At 38.0% G+C, this 21,805-nt stretch overlaps 1 protein-coding gene across 1 annotated transcript; it reads left to right on the top strand.

The window, feature by feature from the left end:
* Nucleotides 1–15,497: 15,497 nt before the first annotated feature.
* LOC142150486 (olfactory receptor 5G3-like) lies at nt 15,498–16,442 on the top strand. The gene has a single exon (XM_075205683.1). The coding sequence runs from the start codon at nt 15,498–15,500 to the stop codon at nt 16,440–16,442; it is 945 nt and encodes a 314-aa protein (XP_075061784.1).
* Nucleotides 16,443–21,805: the final 5,363 nt, after the last annotated feature.

Genomic DNA, 21,805 nt, shown 5'->3' with positions numbered 1-21,805 from the left:
GCACCAAAAAATGTACCTGGACTGCATAGAGGAGTGGTCACCACAATATAATAAGAAAACCCTGAACTTGTATGATTCGCACCAATAAATGTATCTGGACTGCGTAGAGAAGTGGTCACCACAATATAATAAGAAAACCATCAACTGGTATGAATCGCACCAAAAAATGTATCTGGACTGCGTAGAGGAGTGGTCACCACAATATAATTAATAAAAAACCCTCCACGGGTCTGAAATCCCCAAAAAAAAAATCTGGACTGCGTAGTGGGGTGGCCCCGGTACCCAATTTGATACCGGGGCCACAATATAATTAATACACCCTCAACTGGTCAGAATGCCACCAAACAAGTATCTGGACTGCGTAGTGGGGTGGCCCCGGTACCCAATTTGATACCGGGGCCACAATATAATAAATACACGCTCAACTGGTCAGAATTCCAGGTAACAGATGGTGGACACCGGATGGACGTCTAAAACCAACATAGCAGTTAAGGGCGCAGTTCCTCTTTTTTGTGACTGCACAAACAATTAACGTAGTAATAGAAATGGCAGGTTTTTTTTGTTTTAAATATATAGAGAAAGAAGGTAGTACTAGAAATGGCAGTTATTTAGTTTCTTTTAAATAGAGAAAGAAAGAATGTAGTACTAGAAATGGCAGTTATTTTTATTTTTTTTAAAATATAGAAAGAAAGAAGGTAGCAATAGAAATGGCAGTTCCTCTTTTTTGGAACTGCACAAACAGTGATGAAAATGAAGGTGGAGCTGGTGGCATGTCACGGTCCTCTTCAGAGGACAATCTCCTGACCAGCAGGTCTTTGCACCGCTGTAGACTTGTGTCCGCCGGAAACAGTAACACAACATACGCTTTAAACCGAGGATCGAGAACGGTGGGCAGAATGTATTCCTCTGACTTTAAAAGACTGACCACCCTCGGATCCTGGCAAAACGTACGAAGGGCTTCATCCACAAGAGCTACATGCTTGGTGGAATCGCAATGGTTTAACAGCTCCTCCCTCACTTTCTCCAGCTGCTTCTGCAAAAGCCTGATCAGGGGAATCACCTGACTCAAGCTGGCAGTGTCGGAACTGACTTCTCGTGTGGCAAGTTCAAATGGCTGCAGAACCTTGCACAACACGGAAATCATTCTCCAGTGCGCTTGACTCAGGCACATCCCCACTCCTTTTCCTATGTCGTAGGTGGCTGTGTAGGCTTGAATGGCCTTTTGATGCTCCTCCATCCTCTGCAGCATATAGAGGGTGGAGTTCTAGCACGTCACTACCTCTAGTTAATTTAGATTGCAAGGCTTGTAAATACTTTGAAGATAAAAAAAGCAGGCTGCACAGACTGTGGAGCTAGAAAGTGAAATTAAATGGACCACGTTACTTTGGTGGCTATCTATGCCGCCCTACACTTGTAGTTGAATATAAAAAAAGCAGCCTGCATTGACTGTAGAACTAGAAATTCAAATATACAAAGAAATGGACAAAGGCTGTTTGGTATCTGTCTGCATCAGATCCCTTCTCCACTAGGAGTAAAATAGAAAACTATTCAGCTGTTATATAATCTAGAATATAAATAGAAATTGAGAAAGGCAATTTGGTATCTGTCTGCATCATAATCATCAACATCCTCCTCAGCGCCAGCTACATCAATATCCTCCTCCCGGTGTACAACATTCACACATTCATTAGCCAAATCTGTAACTGGACTGTGGGTGATCCTTCCAGCATATGCAGAGGGCGTGCTGCAAATGCTGGATGGAGTCACCTCTTCCCGTACAGTGATGGGAAGGTCAGGCTTCACAACCACCAACACCCTTGGACTCGCCTTGGGGATTTGTGATGTCATATGTTTAGAAGGCAGAGTTCTTTTCTGTTTTGTTGTTGTTGCTGACAGCATAACTCTCTTCAATTTTTTGTAGGGGGGGAGGAGGAGGGCTTAGATCCTTGGGTGAAGCTGGACCACTAGTCATGAACACGGGCCAGGGCCTAAGCCGTTGCTTGCCACTACGTGTCGTAAATGGCATATTGCCAACTTTACGTTTCTCCTCAGATGATTTTAAGTTTCTCTTTTTGCTATTTTTTGAGAACTTGGGCTTTTTGGATTTTACATGCCCTGTACTAGGAGATTGGGCATCGGGCTTGCCAGACGACGTTGATGGCATTTCATCGTCTATGTCATGACTAGTGGCAGCAGCTTCAGCATTAGGAGGAAGTGGGTCTTGATCTTTCCCTACTTTATCCTCCAAATTTTGGTTTTCCATTATATGTAGCACAAGAGAGCGTACCCCTAAGCCACACACACTCGGCAAAGCCTTTAAAAATTATATGCGGCACAGGAGAGTACCACTGGACTTATACTGCTGAATCAGTGAACTTTGTAATATATCAGTACCACTGGACTTATACTGCTGAATCAGTGAACTTTGTAATATATCAGTACCACTGGACTTATACTGCTGAATCACTGAACTTTGTAATAGCAGTACCACTGGACTTATACTGCTGAATCAGTGAACTTTGTAATAGCAGTACCACTGGACTTATACTGCTGAAACCGTGAACTTTGTAATATATCAGTACCACTGGACTTATACTGCTGAAACCGTGAACTTTGTAATAGCAGTACCACTGGACTTATACTGCTGAATCAGTGAACTTTGTAATAGCAGTACCACTGGACTTATACTGCTGAATCAGTGAACTTTGTAATATATCAGTACCACTTGACTTATACTGCTGAATCAGTGAGCTTTGTAATATATCAGTACCACTGGACCTTTACTGCTGAATCAGTGAACTTTGTAATAGCAGTACCACTGGACTTATACTGCTGAATCAGTGAACTTTGTAATAGCAGTACCACTGGACTTATACTGCTGAATCAGTGAACTTTGTAATATATCAGTACAACTGGACTTATACTGCTGAATCAGTGAACTTAGTAATAGCAGTACCACTGGACTTATACTGCTGAATCAGTGAACTTTGTAATAGCAGTACCACTGGACTTATACTGCTGAATCAGTGAACTTTGTAATATATCAGTACCACTGAACTTATACTGCTGAATCAGTGAACTTTGGAATAGCAGTACCACTGGACTTATACTGCTGAATCAGTGAACTTTGTAATAGCAGTACCACTGGATTTATACTGCTGAATCAGTGAACTTTGTAATATATCAGTACCACTGGACTTATACTGCTGAATCAGTGAACTTTGTAATAGCAGTACCACTGGACTTATACACTGCTGAATCAGTGAACTTTGTAATATATCAGTACCACTGGACTTATACTGCTGAATCAGTGAACTTTGTAATATATCAGTACCACTGGACTTATACTGCTGAATCAGTGAACTTTGTAATATCAGTACCACTGGACTTATACTGCTGAATCAGTGAACTCTGTAATAACAGTACCACTGGACTTATACTGCTGAATCAGTGAACTTTGTAATATATCAGTACCACTGGACTTATACTGCTGAATCAGTGAACTTTGTAATAGCAGTACCACTGGACTTATACACTGCTGAATCAGTGAACTTTGTAATATATCAGTACCACTGGACTTATACTGCTGAATCAGTGAACTTTGTAATATATCAGTACCACTGGACTTATACTGCTGAATCAGTGAACTTTGTAATATCAGTACCACTGGACTTATACTGCTGAATCAGTGAACTCTGTAATAGCAGTACCACTGGACTTATACTGCTGAATCAGTGAACTTTGTAATATATCAGTACCACTGGACTTATACTGCTGAATCAGTGAACTTTGTAATAGCAGTACCACTGGACTTATACTGCTGAATGTGTGAACTTGGTAATATTGCAGTACCAATGGGCTTATACTGCAGGATTGGTTTTGCAAATTTTGTTGTAATTAATTTCTTTTTAAATTATTTTTTTGTATTTTTTTTTTTATAACTTTTTTTTAATTTTTTAAACACTTGGGAATAATGGGGAAATAACTATGCCCTTCGAAGCACAGAGCACAGGACACAGCACCACTGGACTGAACAGGACACAGCACAGGACCCAGTAGCACCACTGAACTCAAAATTGACAGAGCACAGCACACAGCACCACTGGACTGATACTGCTGAATGTGGGAACTTTGTAATATTGCAGTACCACTCGACTTTTACTGCTGAATGTGTGAACTTGGTAATATTGCAGTACCAATGGGCTTATACTGCAGGATTGGTTTTGCAAATTTTGTTGTAATTAAAAAAAAATTTAATTCGTTTTTTGTATTTTTTTTTAATTTTTTAAACACTTGGGAATATTGGGGAAATAACTATGCCCTTAGAAGCACAGAGCACAGGACACAGGACCACTGGACTGAACAGGACACAGCACAGGACCCAGCAGCACCACTGAACTCAAAATTGACAGAGCACTGCACACAGCACCACTGGACTGATACTGCAGAACACAGCACAGCACAGCACAGCACAGAACTAAACAGCACAGCACGAGATCTACCAGGACAGAGGACCACCTAACACACCCTCCCTCTACCCTGATCAATGCCCGAGTGAAGATGGCGGCGACTAGCGGGGAATTTATAGGTTCCGAGTATCGCGAGATCCGACAGCGGGATTATGACTCCGAGCCTCGGTTTCAAGTTTTCATTTGGCGCCAATACTCGGATTTGTCTCGGATGCGACTCGGATCGGAAATGTTCCTGTGGGCTCGGATTCACGAAATCCGAGTGCGCTCATCTCTAATAGCAACTAATGCCTACTCGCATTTCTTGATTACCTACCCAAATATTAATTGACTACCCCTGGTATAGACTAAGTATGTGGATGAGACATAATTCTCTGAATGTCAAATGCACTATTCACCAATAAACAGGCCAGCACCGCTATTGCGACACAGTGGTGGGTGGAGATTGTTCTACCTAATCTGGTACACCTCCCACAGTTTTGGGAGGCACTGGGCCATATAAAACCTGTTCCATCTGTAGAGTCAGAGAAGGAAACAGCCATTTTATTTTATGATGCTAATATACACCCTATGTACAAAGGTATTTGGCTACACCTCTTAATTATTGAATTGAGGTGTTTCAATCAGACCCGTTGCCAGAGGTGTATAAAATCAGCACCTAGCCATGCAGTCTCCATTTGCAAACATATGTGACACAAAATGGGTCGTTCTGAAGAGCTCAGTGACTTCAAGTGTGGTACAGTGATAGGATGCCACCTCTGCATTCCTGTTTGATATTTCACAGTCAACTGTAAGTAATATTATTAGAAAATGGAAGTATTTAGGAATAATAGCAACTCAGCCACTAGGTGGAAGACCACGTAAATTCACAGAGCGGGTTCAACGACTGCTAAGGTGCATGTTGCGTAAAAGTTGCTAACGCTCTGCTGATTCCATAGCTGAGGAGTTCCGAACTTCCACTGCTATTAATGTAAGCACAAAAATTGTGTGGCAGAAGCTTAATAGACTGTGTTTTCTTGGCCAAACAACTGCATGCAAGCCTTACATCACCAAGACCAATGACAAGCTTTGGATGGAGTAGTGTAAAGCACACCGACACTGGACTGTGGAGCAGTGGAAATGTGTTCTGTATAGTGACGAATCACGATTCTCAGTTTGGCACTCAGATGAGTGAGTCTGGGTTTGGAGGATGCCTGGAGAACGTCACCAGCCTGAATGCATTATGCCAACAGTAAAGTTTGGTGGAGGAGGGATAATGGTATGGGGCTGTTTTTCAGGGTTTGAGCTATGCCCCTTATGTCCAGTGAAGGGCAATCTTAGTGTTTCAGCATACCAAGTCATTTTGAACAATGGTATGCATCAAACTTTGTGGCAAAAGTTTGGGGAAGGCCCTTTTCAAATCCAACATGACAGCGCCCCAGTGCACAAAGTAAGGGCTTCAAAGACATGGTTTGATGAGTTTGGTGTGGAAGAACTTAACTAGCCCACACAGAGCCCTGACCTCAACCCCATTAAACACCTTTGGGATGAATTGGAAAGGAGATAGCGAGCCAGGCTTTCTAGTCCGACTTCTGTGCCTGACCTCATAAATAATCTACAGAATGAATGGGCACAAATTCCCACAGAAACTGTCCAATATCTTGTGGAAAGCCTTCCAAGAAGAGTGGAAGCTGTTATCGATTCAAAAGGGGGACTAACTCCATAATAAAGTATATGTATTTAACACATTGCAGTCCCTGTTGGTGTAATGGTCACGCGTCTGAATACTTTTTAATACCGAATACTTTTGTACATGATGTGCATATATATATATATATATATATATATATATATATATATATATATATCTATAAGGGAACTGGTAAGAACATAACTAGTCTGCAGCAGCAGTCTGCAGACAGGGTTAAAGGTTCCCTGGGTTCCTCTTTTAGCACATACACTCACATGTGTTCCAAATGGGTGGGATTGGTCTACTTTGTAGTAATGAGTTTGTAGTGCTTGGGGTGGAGGATAAAAGCACGGTCTTTTATGCAAGTAAGTGGCCGGCTTGCAGACAGGAAAGTAATGTCTGGCCAGGAGTAGGTGGTGCGTTTTTTTGGTGTTACTTTTTCTGGATGACTGCTGTTCCATCACTGAACTGGTTACCATCCTGATAATAAACAGTTAAATGGTTCAGCATACCTGTGTCGGATTCCTGTGAATGCTGTACTTTTTCACAATATATACACAGTCATCACAGATTAATTGAATGTCAAATGCAGAAATCAGTATATTTACTTTATATCTGTTATTTTTAAGCCTTGTTTTTATTCCAGTAAATTGTTGCTGTACTTATTAATTAGACGTTAAAAAAATCACAGGTGTTTTGTTATTGCTCCTCTGTGAGCTCATGGAATTATCCTCACATATAAATCCACAGGGATCTCTCCTCACTATAAAAGCATCACAATAGCTGGGAATTTGTACTGTCAGATCTAGAAGCCACAACACAGACATGACTGCTGAGAGAAGAAAGCTACCATTCCATTAGATGTCTTCAACTGCATGAATCATATTGTAAGAACAAATCATAGCAGTTTGCTTGTTATTATGGATGGTAATATGCTATCTATGGTAATATCATCATCATCATCGCCATTTATTTCTATAGCGCCACTAATTCCGCAGAGCTGTATGGAGAACTCATTCATATCAGTCCCTGCCCCATTGGAGCTTACAGTCTAAATTTCCTAACACACACACAGACACAGACAGAGACTAGGGTCAATTTTGATAGCAGCCAATTAACCTACTAGTATGTCTTTGGAGTGTGGGAGGAAACCGGAGCACCCGGAGGAAACCCATGCAAACATGGGGAGAACATACAAACAGATAAGGCCAAGGTCGGGAATTGAACTCGTGACCCCAGTGCGCTGAGGCAGAAGTGCTAACCACTTAGCCACCGTGCTGCCCATTCATATAAAGATTGGGTTTTTGGCAGACTGTTTCTGGAATATTTTGGTTCAGATGGCCCCTTTGGAAATTAGGTCCAACATCCTCCCTATATCCCCTAAAACAGGAATTATTTTTAATGTGAGCTACATAATTTTTTTCCTTTATTGTATGTCATACACAACATTACTGCTTGTTGTGACAATTTCCCAAACTATTGGCCATTTTTATTAAGATTTAGGGGTATATTTACTAAACTGCGGGATTTAATAAGTGGAGATGTCACTCTTAAGCAACTAGTCAGATTCTTGTTATCCTTTAATTAGTACATTCTACAAAATGACAATTATAATCTGATTGTCTGCTATAGGCAACATCTCCACTTTTTCAAACCAGCAGAAAATATACCCATTAGAGTTGACTTAGAATAAATACATTTAAAGTTCTCCGTATTTATGACCAAAACCTCAGGTTTATCAGATCATGTACCTTTCCTCAATATTTTTGTTTTCTGCTGTTGAGGATGCTTATTTTATGGTGTATAATTATATTAGTGGCTATTACATTCACTTTGCTGGCGGATTTCTCGCTTGTAAACCAAAGAGTAAATTGATATTCCCAACTTCTTAAATTAAGGTAAATTTAGACATTTAAAAAGCAAAATATCTGTTTCCCCCAAATTGATATTAAAGGGATTTACAATCTTTTCTTATTTTTTTGCGTATCTCCTATGATAAAATAAGACTATATTAGAGCTGTTTCTAACTTCTCTATATGGGATTGCTGATTTCAGCTGACAAGTGTCATAGCAGTCTCCCATTCTCCTCCTTCCCTCATCACCACAACAGAACGTGGTAAGTAGGACCACTGTTTATTTATCGTTTTTAGTTTCAAGAGCACATACTGCTTTTGGCAAATAATTAACCATTAATGCAAAATTAAATGTTGTTTTTTCATCCACGAGACTTAAGAAAATGAACGTAAAAAAATTTGCACATAATTCTGTTATCAATCAGGGAATATAATTAAAACAATCAAGTGGGCATCTACCATATTGTGCTATCAGCACATATTCTATTGCCCCTCCATAACTGGTAAATGCCTACTTTTAAGTATCAGGATATTTAGGAACATTTTTGTGTCTTAGGATTCATGGATTAAAAAATCCATGACCATACCCCTTTACTTTTACTATCTTTCCCATTATTTCTTACCAGTCTTGGCTACTGTTACATCCATCCTGCATGTATATTATACATTACTACATACAGTGGATGCAAAAAGTCTTTACAACCTTATTGGAATTGAAGTTGTTTGTGACATAATGCCTAAAAATATAAATTATGTAAGACCCTTATCCACCGTTACTTTTTCTTGTCAACACCAAAATTCAAGTGAAGAATAAATGGCCAATTTTTAGGAAATAGTGAAAATAAATTAACCTATGGTTGCAAAAGTCCCCATCCCCAATCAAATGCTTTGAGGAAGCACCTTTTGCTTTTAATGTTTAATAAATCTCTATCAGTGTTACAAATACTGGGGATAAATGTATCAAGCTACGATTTTGCATTTTCAGCGATTTTCTTGGGCGAATTTAAACTCACTGATGTATTTAAAGGTGATTTGATGTTAAATCACCAGAGAAGTGATTCTTTCAAAATGGCCATTCTCTAAATATCTACAAATCTCACTCTCAACGGTTTGCCATTCTAACTATACAAATATATGAAGCTGTGATTTTGCAAACTTGCCTGAGTTTGAATTGAAAATCGACAGAAACAACCCGCTGCTTTCTAAAGGCATGGTTGGCAAACACGTCAGTGTTACACTGCTGGGCAATGTCCATATAACATATAATTAGCTTACGAGTAACAAATTATTTTACGAATAAATTAGTTATGCACATTTATGTAATATTTTTTAATCAGTCTATAGTATGTGCCACATTATTAATATTATATTGTAATTATAAAGCCCCAACACATTACATATAAATGTACATTGAGGGAATCATGACACAAAAAAATTAATTGCAATTTTTACAATAAAAAAGAGATGTGGGGAACAGTTGATAGTTAAGGTAGCAGAATAAGTATTGTAGTATAAGTTTACTGGAGAGTAAAGTGCTACTGGCTATTATTAGCCATCTGCATTATCATTCTCTGACTAAAATAGCCAATTGTGGCTGCCATTTCTGTGCACCATCTGTATTGCATCTACCTATTTACATTTGTTTAATTTAGAGTTGGATGTAAATGCTTCAGAATGTTGTAATTTTATTCATTTTGCAAAATGTGTTCCATGGCCCATATGCCCAAATTGCACCATTGTTTTAAGGTGCATGTATCTAACACCTGCAGCCTCTTGCTCTTTAAGAGGCAGATAAGGGCATTTAGGTGCAAATATATTATATTACAGTAAGGAGCATTAGGTGCATTTTAAGCAACCCTTCCCCTTGAGAAGCATCTTATTTTGACATACACTTATCTTTGAAATATGTCCTTTACCAAAAAGCAAATTCAATGCCTAAAAATGATGGGTGCAAATTTCTGTAATGAATATATGTAATTTTTTACCAAATTTGTTATTTGATTCTATTGGCTTACTATCTAATTAACAGTGGGGCAATAATTTTTTTTCTCATGATTAATAATTAATATTTCCTGATGAAGACACCATTTAAAGTACATACTTGTGACACTACAAGTGCTCATCTCATGTGCATGCTGACACTTGTAGTGCTACAAGTATGTACTATTAATGTTGCTCCCATCAGGAAATATTAAGTGTTGCTACATCATAAAAATATAAATATTGTCCAACTGGTGATGAAATAATAAGCCACTGTATAATAACATTTTTAAAAAATTCCTTGCATATAATAATTATTGAATAAGGCCCACTAAATTATTAATTAAAGAATTTGTCCCCCGTAAGAAAATTAATAATCATTTTTGCCCTTCTACAACAAATAACATACTTTATTTTTTATTTCTGTTCAATCTCGGTCAAATTTTCAATTCTGTTGAAACTCAGGCGAGTTTGTGTTTAATCTTCGGTGAGTTTGATTACAACACTAGAGAGATAGATATTTTAAAATTGATACAAATCATCAGACATTGGATTTTGGAAAGTCTAAATCGTAGGTTAATACATATGGCGATTTTGCTCTTAAGATCACAGGTTAGCTCTCTCGATTTGCTGTGATTTAAAATTGCTGAAAAAATCGCAGCTTCATGCATTTACCCCTTTGGACTTTGCAATTTATCCTGCTCTTACCTGCAAAAAAATGGAGGCCCATCAAACTGCAAGGGGATCTCCTGTGCACAGCCCTCTTTACTTCATTCCATAGGTTTCAATAAGATTGAGACTTGCAACCAGCAAATCAAAGCAAAAAAAAATGATTTTTATTTTTATATATCTATGAAGAAAGTGGTATCAGAGAAATCAATCAGTCAGTGGAGCAATTGTCTATGAATACTGCAAAAGTACAATTCAGAAAGATCTTTTTTGTTTAAAAAATATCAATTTATAGATTTTTTAATTTTTTATTGTAATCATAATACAAACTATTTATTTTAATGTTTTTGTAGAGAATGTGCACTTTGTTTGTTTTGACTATTATGTTGCTTTTACCTTTGTTTACCACTATCAGAAAGTGACGTTGCGCAATTGAGGAAAGTAAAAAGTCTGTTTACACGGAAGTTCACAGAGGATTTAATATAATTACATTCAGTTATGTTGAAAGCAGTTTCAAAGCAGTTTAACTAGGTAAAATCCAGTATGCAGTATGTAGTTTAAGGTAAATAAAACAACTGACATCAAAAGAAATTTTGATCCTTCGTAGATAGGTTCCTAAGTTCCAAATCATTCAAGTGGCCAATGATATTTAGAGAAATATAGAATAAAAATAAGAGCAACCTTTAGTTCTATATTCTGTACCATTGATGTAGTATAATGAGGTGAATACCGTACACAGACATATGTAAAGCATTGATGTAGAAAAGGTCAGAATCTAATGTGATGTAATGATCTAATTGTGAATTTATCATGAGTTGGCTTAGTCTCACTTCTAAATTTATATGACAATTTATTAATTCATGAAAGTATATACTAATTCATATACAAAAAGTAAACTTACATTAGTTCAAAATAGGCTACACTTTTAGTGAATAACTGAAAAGATGTTTTTTATAAAATGCCCTTTTCTTTATATACACAATAAGCTCGAATTTGTTTAATAAATGTGTAGGATGGATTTGGAGAAATTCTTCAGGTCTGAATTTTGGAGTATTGAGTCGAATTGAGATATGACGCGTGCCAAATTCGGATCTGAAACGAGGCAAAATGTCATTTCTAGTAAAATGTTGGATCTCGCAAGTTAAGGATCAATATTTTTTTTATATATAACTCTCCCTCCTGTTGTCATCTGCTATTTTAGAAGTGATATCATGTGGGTAGGAGGGTGGCTACATTTCTGTGCTAAGAAAATCACTTGTAGAAGGTTGGACAGGGTGAAAGAGGAAATTTATATAGCAATAGCTGTGATTTTACTGCAGTTTTATTAGAGATCAGTCTGTTAGAATTGTGTGCTGATCAATATTGAGTGAAGAGTGGTGCAACTGGTTGTTATAGTATATATAGTATAGACATCTGAACTATTTGGTGGAGGAAAAACAAGGTGCTGTACGACTCTGAGCAGCACAACCCAAAAAACAAACAGATTTCTTGCCTTTAAAATAAAAAACCCAAGCAATTTTGTGAGAGGCGGTATCAGTGACATCAGAACTTTTTAGTGGAGAAAAAGAGGGTACTATTTGGATGTGAGCAGCACACCCCAAAAAATAAATACAATTTTTGGGTTTAAAATCTCAGGTGTTTCAAAGTTAATGAAATTGTGTGAGGGGCAATATCAATGATTTAGTTAGTAAGCAGCCAAAAAACGTGGTGTTGTTTGTGTTCTTTGTTTTTTAATTTATTTATTAAAGAGCCAATTGTCTAATTTTTACTTATTTTGTGGAGCAGTGTCAGAAGAATTGAGAGGTAGCATGCCCTTCTTTTCCTATCTCCTTGAGGGTTCACCTGGTGTGGTGGCATCTACAAGTAGTTCCAACTTCAAGTAGCATTATTCCTCTTTTCAACCATGGATCACTCTAAAGATCAGGAGCATCCCAGTACCTGTATTAGTACTTTTCTGACCTCTACTGGAAAAAAAGGTCATGAGGGAAGAAAATGTTAAAAAGCATGTTCGAAATTCAAATACTCAATGTCAAAGAAAACATTAGCTCTCGATGTAAGGATTAAGAGAGAAGTTTTAGATGAATGTGGTGATTTGTCAAAAAAAGGGAAAATTGCTAACATTCCATATACCACCCGCAGTGGCAAGAAAAGGCTCAGACCATGTCCACTTTTTGGTACTTCTGATCCTACTATTGCTGGTACACGTACACATACTAGAATGCCCATTGCAAAAAAGAGTACCCAATCCAGTTCCATCTGAGTGTAGGTCTGTCACCTTCAAAACACCCACATAAATACATGTAAAGAACACTGAGGCTGAAGAACAACTTGGGCACTCACAGAATCCTAAAAAGAGTCTAAGGGTATCCAAGAGTGCGATATGTGAGTTTGACATTTGAGATTCTGACACTGTAATTATAGAGCAGCCTCCTTCACAAATTTCTTCACAAATGTGAAGATGAGTAGTAATGATGCTGATTTAGACATGGATATAGAGGATGTTACTTTGGACCCTGCAAATGAGCAAGAGAATAAAGAGGAAAATTGAAGATCTCAAATGAGTGTGTTGTATTCGAACAAGATAATGAGGAGAATGATGATGATTGAGCAAGACATCCACCAGTGGTGCCACTTTATGCCTTTTCTGGGCCTTCCACTGGATATTTTTGGATAACATGTAATATAAAAACAAAAGCCACACTTGGCAACTACCTCATGGGCGTGTTGGAAGAGCTTCTAAGATCCTAATATTTTTAAAATGTTGACAGCTACATCCAAATCATTGTTAACTTAATAACTTGAAGTTTTAAACATGGGCAACACTTGGTAACTCAGCTTATATATATATATATATATATATATATATATATATATATATATAAATACACATAAATTAAGTTGTTTTATTAGCATGTGCACTAATAATGTTATACATATTACTTAATTATTGTATAAAATCTTACAAATCCACTGCAGTCACTACTGTCCTATGACTAACTGCATCATCCATATATATATCTATATTAGAGAGCTCTATTATGCACTTATATTCCACCTTATCCCATTGCACACAACACTACCAATTTTGTCCTGCCAAATTTGTACTAATCTTCTGAATTTTCATGCAAACTCTTTAACATACTACATAAATCCAATCCAATTAATGCAATTAAACTTATTTTCATTATGTACAGATCACTTACCATAGCAAACAGGCTATTTTGGGACATTGTACAAAGTTTAGAAAAGTGGGACCAGTGAAAGTTGAGTACAGAGAGAAGACATCAGCATCTAAGGATTTTTGGAACCCATGCACATAATTACCTGCTGGCTTTGCTGGTTGTGTGCTGAGCATACTTCAGGATACCTTTCAAAATCTGGGTAATATCTCCTGCTGCTGATATTGCCAGTGATGGTGGTGAATGGAGCATAGAGAGAGGGTGATCATATTGGAAGACGGTGGCTACTGGAGGAAAAGAGTTGGAAATGAGTGCACCTGAGACAGTGCAGAGAGGTTGGAGAATGCTATATGGAGTCTTTGTGTTGTGAGATTGGTTGGCACTGGAGCAAAGTTGATTTAAACATTATATTTAAGTAATATGGGATGATGGGGGAATCACATCTTGGTAGATTCAACTCACAGTGTTAAAGAGTTTAATGTATGCACGTAACGGATTAGACTGGATAGCTAATCTAGATTGGCGCTGGCCGACCAGAGGTGCAAAGTCTAATGATCTAACAAGCTCCCCAGAGTTCACCAAGAACTACCGCAGGGTGGGATGGTCTTAGCTGCCGGGAGCTCGCAGGTCACGGTCCTCTGACCTGCCTCTGGATGTAGCACTTGCGGATGAGATGAGCAAATAAGAATAGAAGGTAGATAGTAGGGCACACACCGTCAGACAACCGGAACTGGTACACATTTGGGCGGCACGGTACAGAATCAGGAGGTGGTCTCAGCGTGAAGGGATTCCTGGGTTCGATACACGATCGGACGGCAGAAGCACAAAACAGAAGGCAGATATAAGAACAGACAAGCCAGGTTGAGAGTACAAGATATTAGCAGAGGATTGTCAGCAAGTCGGGTTGGTATACAAACGCAGGGGAATCAGAATAGTCAGACAGGCAGCACTGGTACATGGGAATCAGGTCAGGTAACAAACAGCACAAGGATCCATGAGAAATCTGAAGCCAGGAAGCATACAAGTTACTCTGACACTCACCGAATGTCAGAGTGAAGTTTAAATAGCTCAGCAAGTTCAAAATCCCCACCCCGAGTTTGCGATCATGTGACTGCCGATACCCGGAAGCGCAGCTTCCGACAGTAGAGATCGGACAGTGCTGGAGCATGGACATGTAAGTTCATGACAATGCAGAATATAGTTTTTGTCCACAATAGTATCTTCTGTACATTATCTTTGCTTTCCTCATAACATTGACCCTAGAATTCCAGAATTCTACCACTGTAGAATTCTAGAATAGTAAAATTGTATTGACCTTTAAAAAACAATTAACTTGATGATCTGTATGATAAAGGCAAATAGTTTAAAAGTAAATTACAAAGTTTTGATAGAGGAAAATAAATGACAACATTTTAAAAAAATGTATTTAAATAATCAAATTACTGACAAATATTTCTTAGTTAAAACATAAGGCTTGCTAAATTGAGCACAAACCGATATTGGGATGGATAAACAATAGTTACTGTTGGTGATTAATGTAGCCTAAATCATATTAATATTAGTAACATATGTTTTGAAATTAACCAACTTTCCAGAGTTACTCAACATAACAAATTTACTAAAACAGTGTTAACATTCTTTCAGGAAACAAATCGTAGTCAGTGACCTCTTCCTCAGAATGTGTGAGGACAATCAGACTGAAGTCACAGTGTTTTCCATTCTTGGATTTCAAGGTCTATATAAATACAAAATTCTACTTTTCATCATCTTCCTCTTCTCCTACATTGTGATACTAAATGGAAACTTTGTCCTTATTGTTTTGGTGTCAACAAGTGATCATCTCAAACTTCCAATGTTCATCTTCCTTAAACACCTCGCAGTAGCCGATGTCCTAATAACCAGCACCATTATACCAATGATGTTAGATATCATATTAAGGGATGAAAAAGAAATATCTGTCACTGGCTGCATCATCCAGATGTACCTGTTTTTCATTTTTGAATCTGTACAATGTTTTGTTATTGCTTTAATGTCGTATGATCGATATTTGGCCATATGCAATCCAATGCGTTATAATTCAATAATGGTGCCCCACGTCTGCCTCAAAATGATTGTTGGGTCTTGGATTTTGGCCTTTATTTTAACAAGTGAAATAATTATGGTTTGGCAGCTGCACTTTTGTGGTCTCAATTACATTGACCATTACTTCTGTGACTTTGGCCCAATAGTAGAATTGTCTTCTTCAGACACTTCCATATTGTTATTGGTTGATTTTGTCGTATCATTTTTAGTGGTCTTCATCCCTTTTTCCTTAATCATCATAACTTACATCATCATTTTCATCACCATACTTAACATTTCATCCAACAGTGGACGAAAAAAAGCCTTCTCCACATGCAGCTCCCACCTTGCCACTGTTTGTGCATCTTATGGAACCCTAATCACAGTTTACCTGGTGCCATCTGACGAGAGCTTATTTAACACAAACAAGTTTAGGTCTCTATTATACATTGTGGTGACTCCTATGATGAATCCCATTATCTACAGCCTCAGGAACCATGAGATCAGACGAACTCTTCAAAAAATGATTGTAAATATTCGATTTCAGTTGAAAACAAAATAAAAAGACATACAGACAGGAACAAAATGTGGCCCTAATCCTACAAGTCTAAACATTTTTTAAGGACAATTGTGATCATAAATACTTACTACAAAGTCTGCTTTGGTCTGTTACAATTTCTGTCAATTGTCATTGATAGCGCTGTCATGTGTAATAATATGGAATATTCATTTTCAAAGAATTTAGTCTCTGAATTTATCGGTTATCCAAAAAGAACCAATGGTTGACTGTTATCATGTTAAAAAATAAGTGGCTACCATGTAAAGATTTATGTGTAAAATGATTGTGTTTGTGTTGTTGAAATCATGGTGGTTTAACAATTGGCCTGAAACATGATTAAACATTATTATTTTTATTATTATTATTATCATTTATTTTCTTTTTTATATAGCACCTTTCTCCCATTAGGATTAAAATTATTTTACATTGTTGCAGAGTGTGTGGCAGCCATCTTGGTCTATTTTTGTCAGAAGACATTTAGATTGCAAATATGTTTTCGACAGTGTGGGAGAATCTGAAGTAACCGGAGGAAAGAAAATGACTAAATACTGTGGAAGTACATTTTAATTTGGTTATTTGCCATGGCGATCTTTAACATTTTTTTGTAAGGTATAACTTGATGAAAATGTAATATACAATAATTATACCTACTGAGATCCTTTTTAAGCACACAAAACAAATTCAGATCATCGACTTCCAGAATCACAATAAATTAATTGAGTGAATTTTTACACAGTATAAACAACTGTGAAAACTATCCTTATCTTTAGTAACGTTGGGCCTGATTCATTAAGGAAAGTTAAGCAAAAGTAAGTAAGTAAGACAAAACCATGTTGATTTGGAGGGGGAGGTTAAATTGTGATGACAGATTTATAATTGGGATAGAGCATGTCCTAGATCAACTTTAAATTTCAGTGTAAAATAAGCTATCAATTATTTGTGTGTTACATGAAAAAACTGCCAGTATTTTCCTTACATGCAAAATAATAAACTAATATGCACCCCTTGTATTGCAACATGGTTGTCAGGCACCGTCCCCTCTGTTCCTTTGCTATGCGGTGACGGGCGCCTGATGTGTCTCGGCTGGGGTGCCCTGTTGCCTAGCAACAGGCGTGCCATGTCTCCAGCTTCTCCCCGCTGTTGGGTGCATGCGCCCTGACCAGTCCCATTGCCTGGCTTCTGTCGGCACGCAGCATGCCTGTCCGTCCCTCCTCCTGCTTCCTCCAATCCCTGGCCTCCTCTTCCTATTTAAACCTGGCTCTGGCGCCATTATGGTACCAGAGTAACAGGTTCCTGTCTCCAGCATATTCATTTGTTGCATATTATTGGATTTTGATCCAGCGCTCCCGACTATTCTCCTGGATTGTGATTTCCCGTTGTGACCATTCTCCTGTATTCTGACCCATATTGTTCCTGCAATCTTGGCCTGTTTGACTACCCATTTGAATCTTCCTTTTGTACCTTGCATTCCCGATTGGCTTCTGACCCGGACCGTCTGACCCTCCTTACCACTACACCGGCAACTAGCTAGTAGGACCGTGACCTGCGTGGCCTGTGCAGCAAAGTCCAAACCTCCTTGCGGGGGTCCCTGGTGAACACCAGGGGCACATTAGACTCTGCACCTGCTAGTTCAGTGGTGCTAATAGCGGTTAGTGGCTCTCTGCACTCAAGTCTACGGCTAAAGACTGACAATTGTTTTGTCCAGAACACTTGATAAAGAATACTTGCTCAATTTTTTGCTTAACTTTCCTTAATGAATCAGTCCCATTATCACTTTGTATTTGGCTCTTTTAGATGTTTGTAAATATTTTGACTTGACATGACAATCTTCGGTGCCTTATTGAAATTTTTAATCCATTGGTCTGTTTTTACTCTCAGGACTAAGTTGCAGAAAGTTGACCACTATCTTAATAATGTTCACTGAATAAAATAAAGCATTTTGCACTTGTTGTAGGGTGCACTGTTTTTTTATAGTTGTACTAAATATGACACTGAGCGCTGATATCAATATAATGAAATTTGGCACTTCATGTCAATTTATGTCACCAAGGTTCCACAGTCGGTACGTTATTATAAAATCATTTAACCTGAGTACCCCTAGTCCACCACCAAGGGGTAAATGTATCAAGCTTCGATTTTTTCAGCGATTTAAAATCGAGGCAAATCGCAGGTGGTAACGCGTGATTTGCCTCGATTTTAAATCGCTGAAAAAATCCCCAAGTCGCCAGATGTATTAAGCTGTGATTTTTACTCTGATCTTCAAATTCGCTGGTCATCTCTGGCGATTTTCTGTGATTTCAAACACTCCAGTGTATAGCTAACACTCCTGTATGTCCAAGCTGAGAGCACTATTAACCCTAGTGCTGCCAGCCTACTGCTGGTTACGTGAAAATCGGGGAAAAATTTGGGTGGGTTCCCCCCCGATTTTCATGCAACCAGCACTAGGCAAACCAGCCCTGGGTGGGTGGCACTATATCAGGGGGATACATGGCAGGGGGCTTGACAGACAAAAACTTAGTGTATAATGCTTATAGCCCGTCTGAGAATACAGTGGGCATCGGTATGTTGATGGATAGTAAACCACAATCTGAGCCTCCACTCTTTGTTTGTTTGCAGTACATTGGATTTGCGCCCTCTGTTTGGTCACTATATGTATAATGTATCTTTACTCCATATAATGTACTAGAGGCAGATCCAGAGGGGGTTGGGGAGTGATCGGGACAACCTTCCCCCTTAGCAGGGGCGTGCTGCCTGTGGCCACACACTATATACATGTGCCTATGGCTGAAAGGCAGATAGAAAATCCTTACCTGGCTCTGACTGTGTTTTAAACTGCCGACAGGCACATGTATATTTTGTGTGGCCGCACTCCTGCTTGGAGGGAAAAGGGGGTTTTAGTGTGAAATAGAAGATAACTCAATGATTGTCAATTTAATATCAGGTTAAGGTTGTAAAGTATATTGGACAATCTTTCAAGTACATGAACTATCTTATGATTCGTACCACACTCAAAAGCAAGCAAAATGCACACATTTTGCAAAATATGCTTCAAGCGCATCCTACATTAAAAGCCATAAGCCAGATGAATAAATAAATTTAAAAAAAGCATACAGTGGGCATCGGTATGTTGATGGATAGTAAACCACAATCTGAGCCTCCACTCTTTGTTTGTTTGCAGTACATTGGATTTGCACCCTCTGATTGGTCACTATATGTATAATGTATCTTTACTCCATATAATGTACTAGAGGCAGATCCAGAGGGGGTTGGGGAGTGATCGGGACAACCTTCCCCCTTCTCTTATAATAAGTATCTAAGTCCATGTAATAAACCCTGCATGTGTAACATACTTATGTATAAGCATTTCCGATGTATGATCCTGAATGAATATAGCACATTTATTATTATTATGCGTTAATGTAATCTTGTAAATTCCGTCATTTAATTCCGATATGTATGCGATTGTTTTTCTTTTTGTTGTTTAGCATGTTTATATCTTAAAAAATTTCAATAAAAATACTGGATTTAAAAAAAAAAAAAAAGCATGCCCATCAAAAAAGCCAAACTAGCACTAGTTCTGTCAGCCTAGTATTTTATTGTCATAATCAGGTGACAAAAAGTGTGGAGCCCACTCAAAATTAGGCTATGCCAGCCAGGTCTGGCTGCACTATAGCAGGGAAACTGTAACGTGGGCTCCACCTGCCATAGTGATGACCAGCCCTAGGTGGCTGGATTTCCTATGCGATCGGACCAGCAAAAAAATACAGGTTTCCTCTGTGTTGAATAGAGCTAGTGCTATCTACAGATGAAGTCGATTCAAATAATAATTTTTAATTTTCTGGTGTACTACAGGTCCTAGCATGCGAAGCCTTCATTAAGTGGTTTGGCTTGCTGGCACTTGTAATACTAGAAGTGTGAATATACCTCTAGCTGCCAGGACAGGTTGCAACCTGTAATGAGCAGAGAAAAATATAAAAAAAATCCAGACACCATTTGTCAAAATATTTTTATCGAAATAAACACTCAACTAAACCACCCTCTTTTGTCCTCTTTATTTTCTCACCTAGGTCCAGACTGGAACCATTAGCATATTGATTTAAAAATCCAGCTTTCTACAAAATGAAAAACATAATTGGCAATGCTAGACTAGCTCTGTCAAGAGCTCCCATCGTGAATGAGCTCTTGGCAGTTATGCTGTTATATTTATAACTAAAAAATGTCTCATACTCCGAGGTCAGGATGTGGCATAAAGATATAGGCAACATAATCATCACCATCAAATTTATGATGATTACACTTGTCAAGAGTTCAAAGTTTTTAATGTTTTTAAGTTTTATGGCATTTCTCGCTGTAATTCCTTACTTCCTTCCTTTTTTTGATCTTAACATCATTTTAATTGTTTGTTTGCATTACATTGGATTTGCGCCCTCTGTTTGGTCACTATTTGCATATATTTTATGAACTGCAGTATTATTCTATTAATTGAGAGCGCCTTTTTCCCTAATATTTTACATTATACATATAACATAATAGATATTCCCAGTCAGGGATAATGAATGCTCATCAAAGAAATATAAGGATACTAAGCTTAGCTTAAGCATTAAGATTGAATTACATTATACAGGCTGTGGGTGGAGCAGTATGTCCATTAGAAGTGACGTGATTTGTTAGTGTACGGGTTTTGGAAAGTTCGCTTTTTACATTTGAAGGGAATTTATGGTGGCGGAAATACTACTTGTCAAGTTAGATGGTAAGTAGCTATTTTTACATTATCACTGTTGTAATGATCGTCATTTTTCTGTTAGTGTGTAGTGTGTCGGATTTGTAAATGCCGCTTAAACGACTACCACCAGGGCGGTGGTAGTCGTTCATGCTTACAGTAGACTGTCTAGTTAAAGCATTATAAAAAAAAGTAGCCCTCTAGGTGAGAACATTGTAGACAAATGCAAAAGATAAAGGCTACCTATGCATGTATATAAGAAATATTAATTTCAAAGAGCATGGCTTCATATGTCATATTTTAGGAAATCAGTGTGCCACTCTGTACTTAGGGGTGACAACCAAACAAGGCTTGTGAAGTATAGATAACAACTGTACAGGTAAACCACAGTATTCACATATCTTTTGGAATTATATTTGCTATTGTTGTAATTCCATCATATTTGATATGCAAATGTGCAGGAGATTGCGACTGGTTTATTGAACGGGAATTATGTCTCTGGAATACGTCCAAGAAAAGTTATGGAAAGGCAGAACTTTTGGATTATTTTTGGACAAACTATTATTGAGACCCTGGCAACCTTTCCTTCCCCACATTAGCATATATATTGCCCCTCTGAATGCACTGCCAGTTGAACCTGCTTAAA

Source organism: Mixophyes fleayi, chromosome 4, assembly GCF_038048845.1.
Source record: "Mixophyes fleayi isolate aMixFle1 chromosome 4, aMixFle1.hap1, whole genome shotgun sequence".
In the NCBI taxonomy this organism is placed as follows: domain Eukaryota; kingdom Metazoa; phylum Chordata; class Amphibia; order Anura; family Limnodynastidae; genus Mixophyes; species Mixophyes fleayi.
This window is presented reverse-complemented; position numbering and strand designations above follow the sequence as displayed.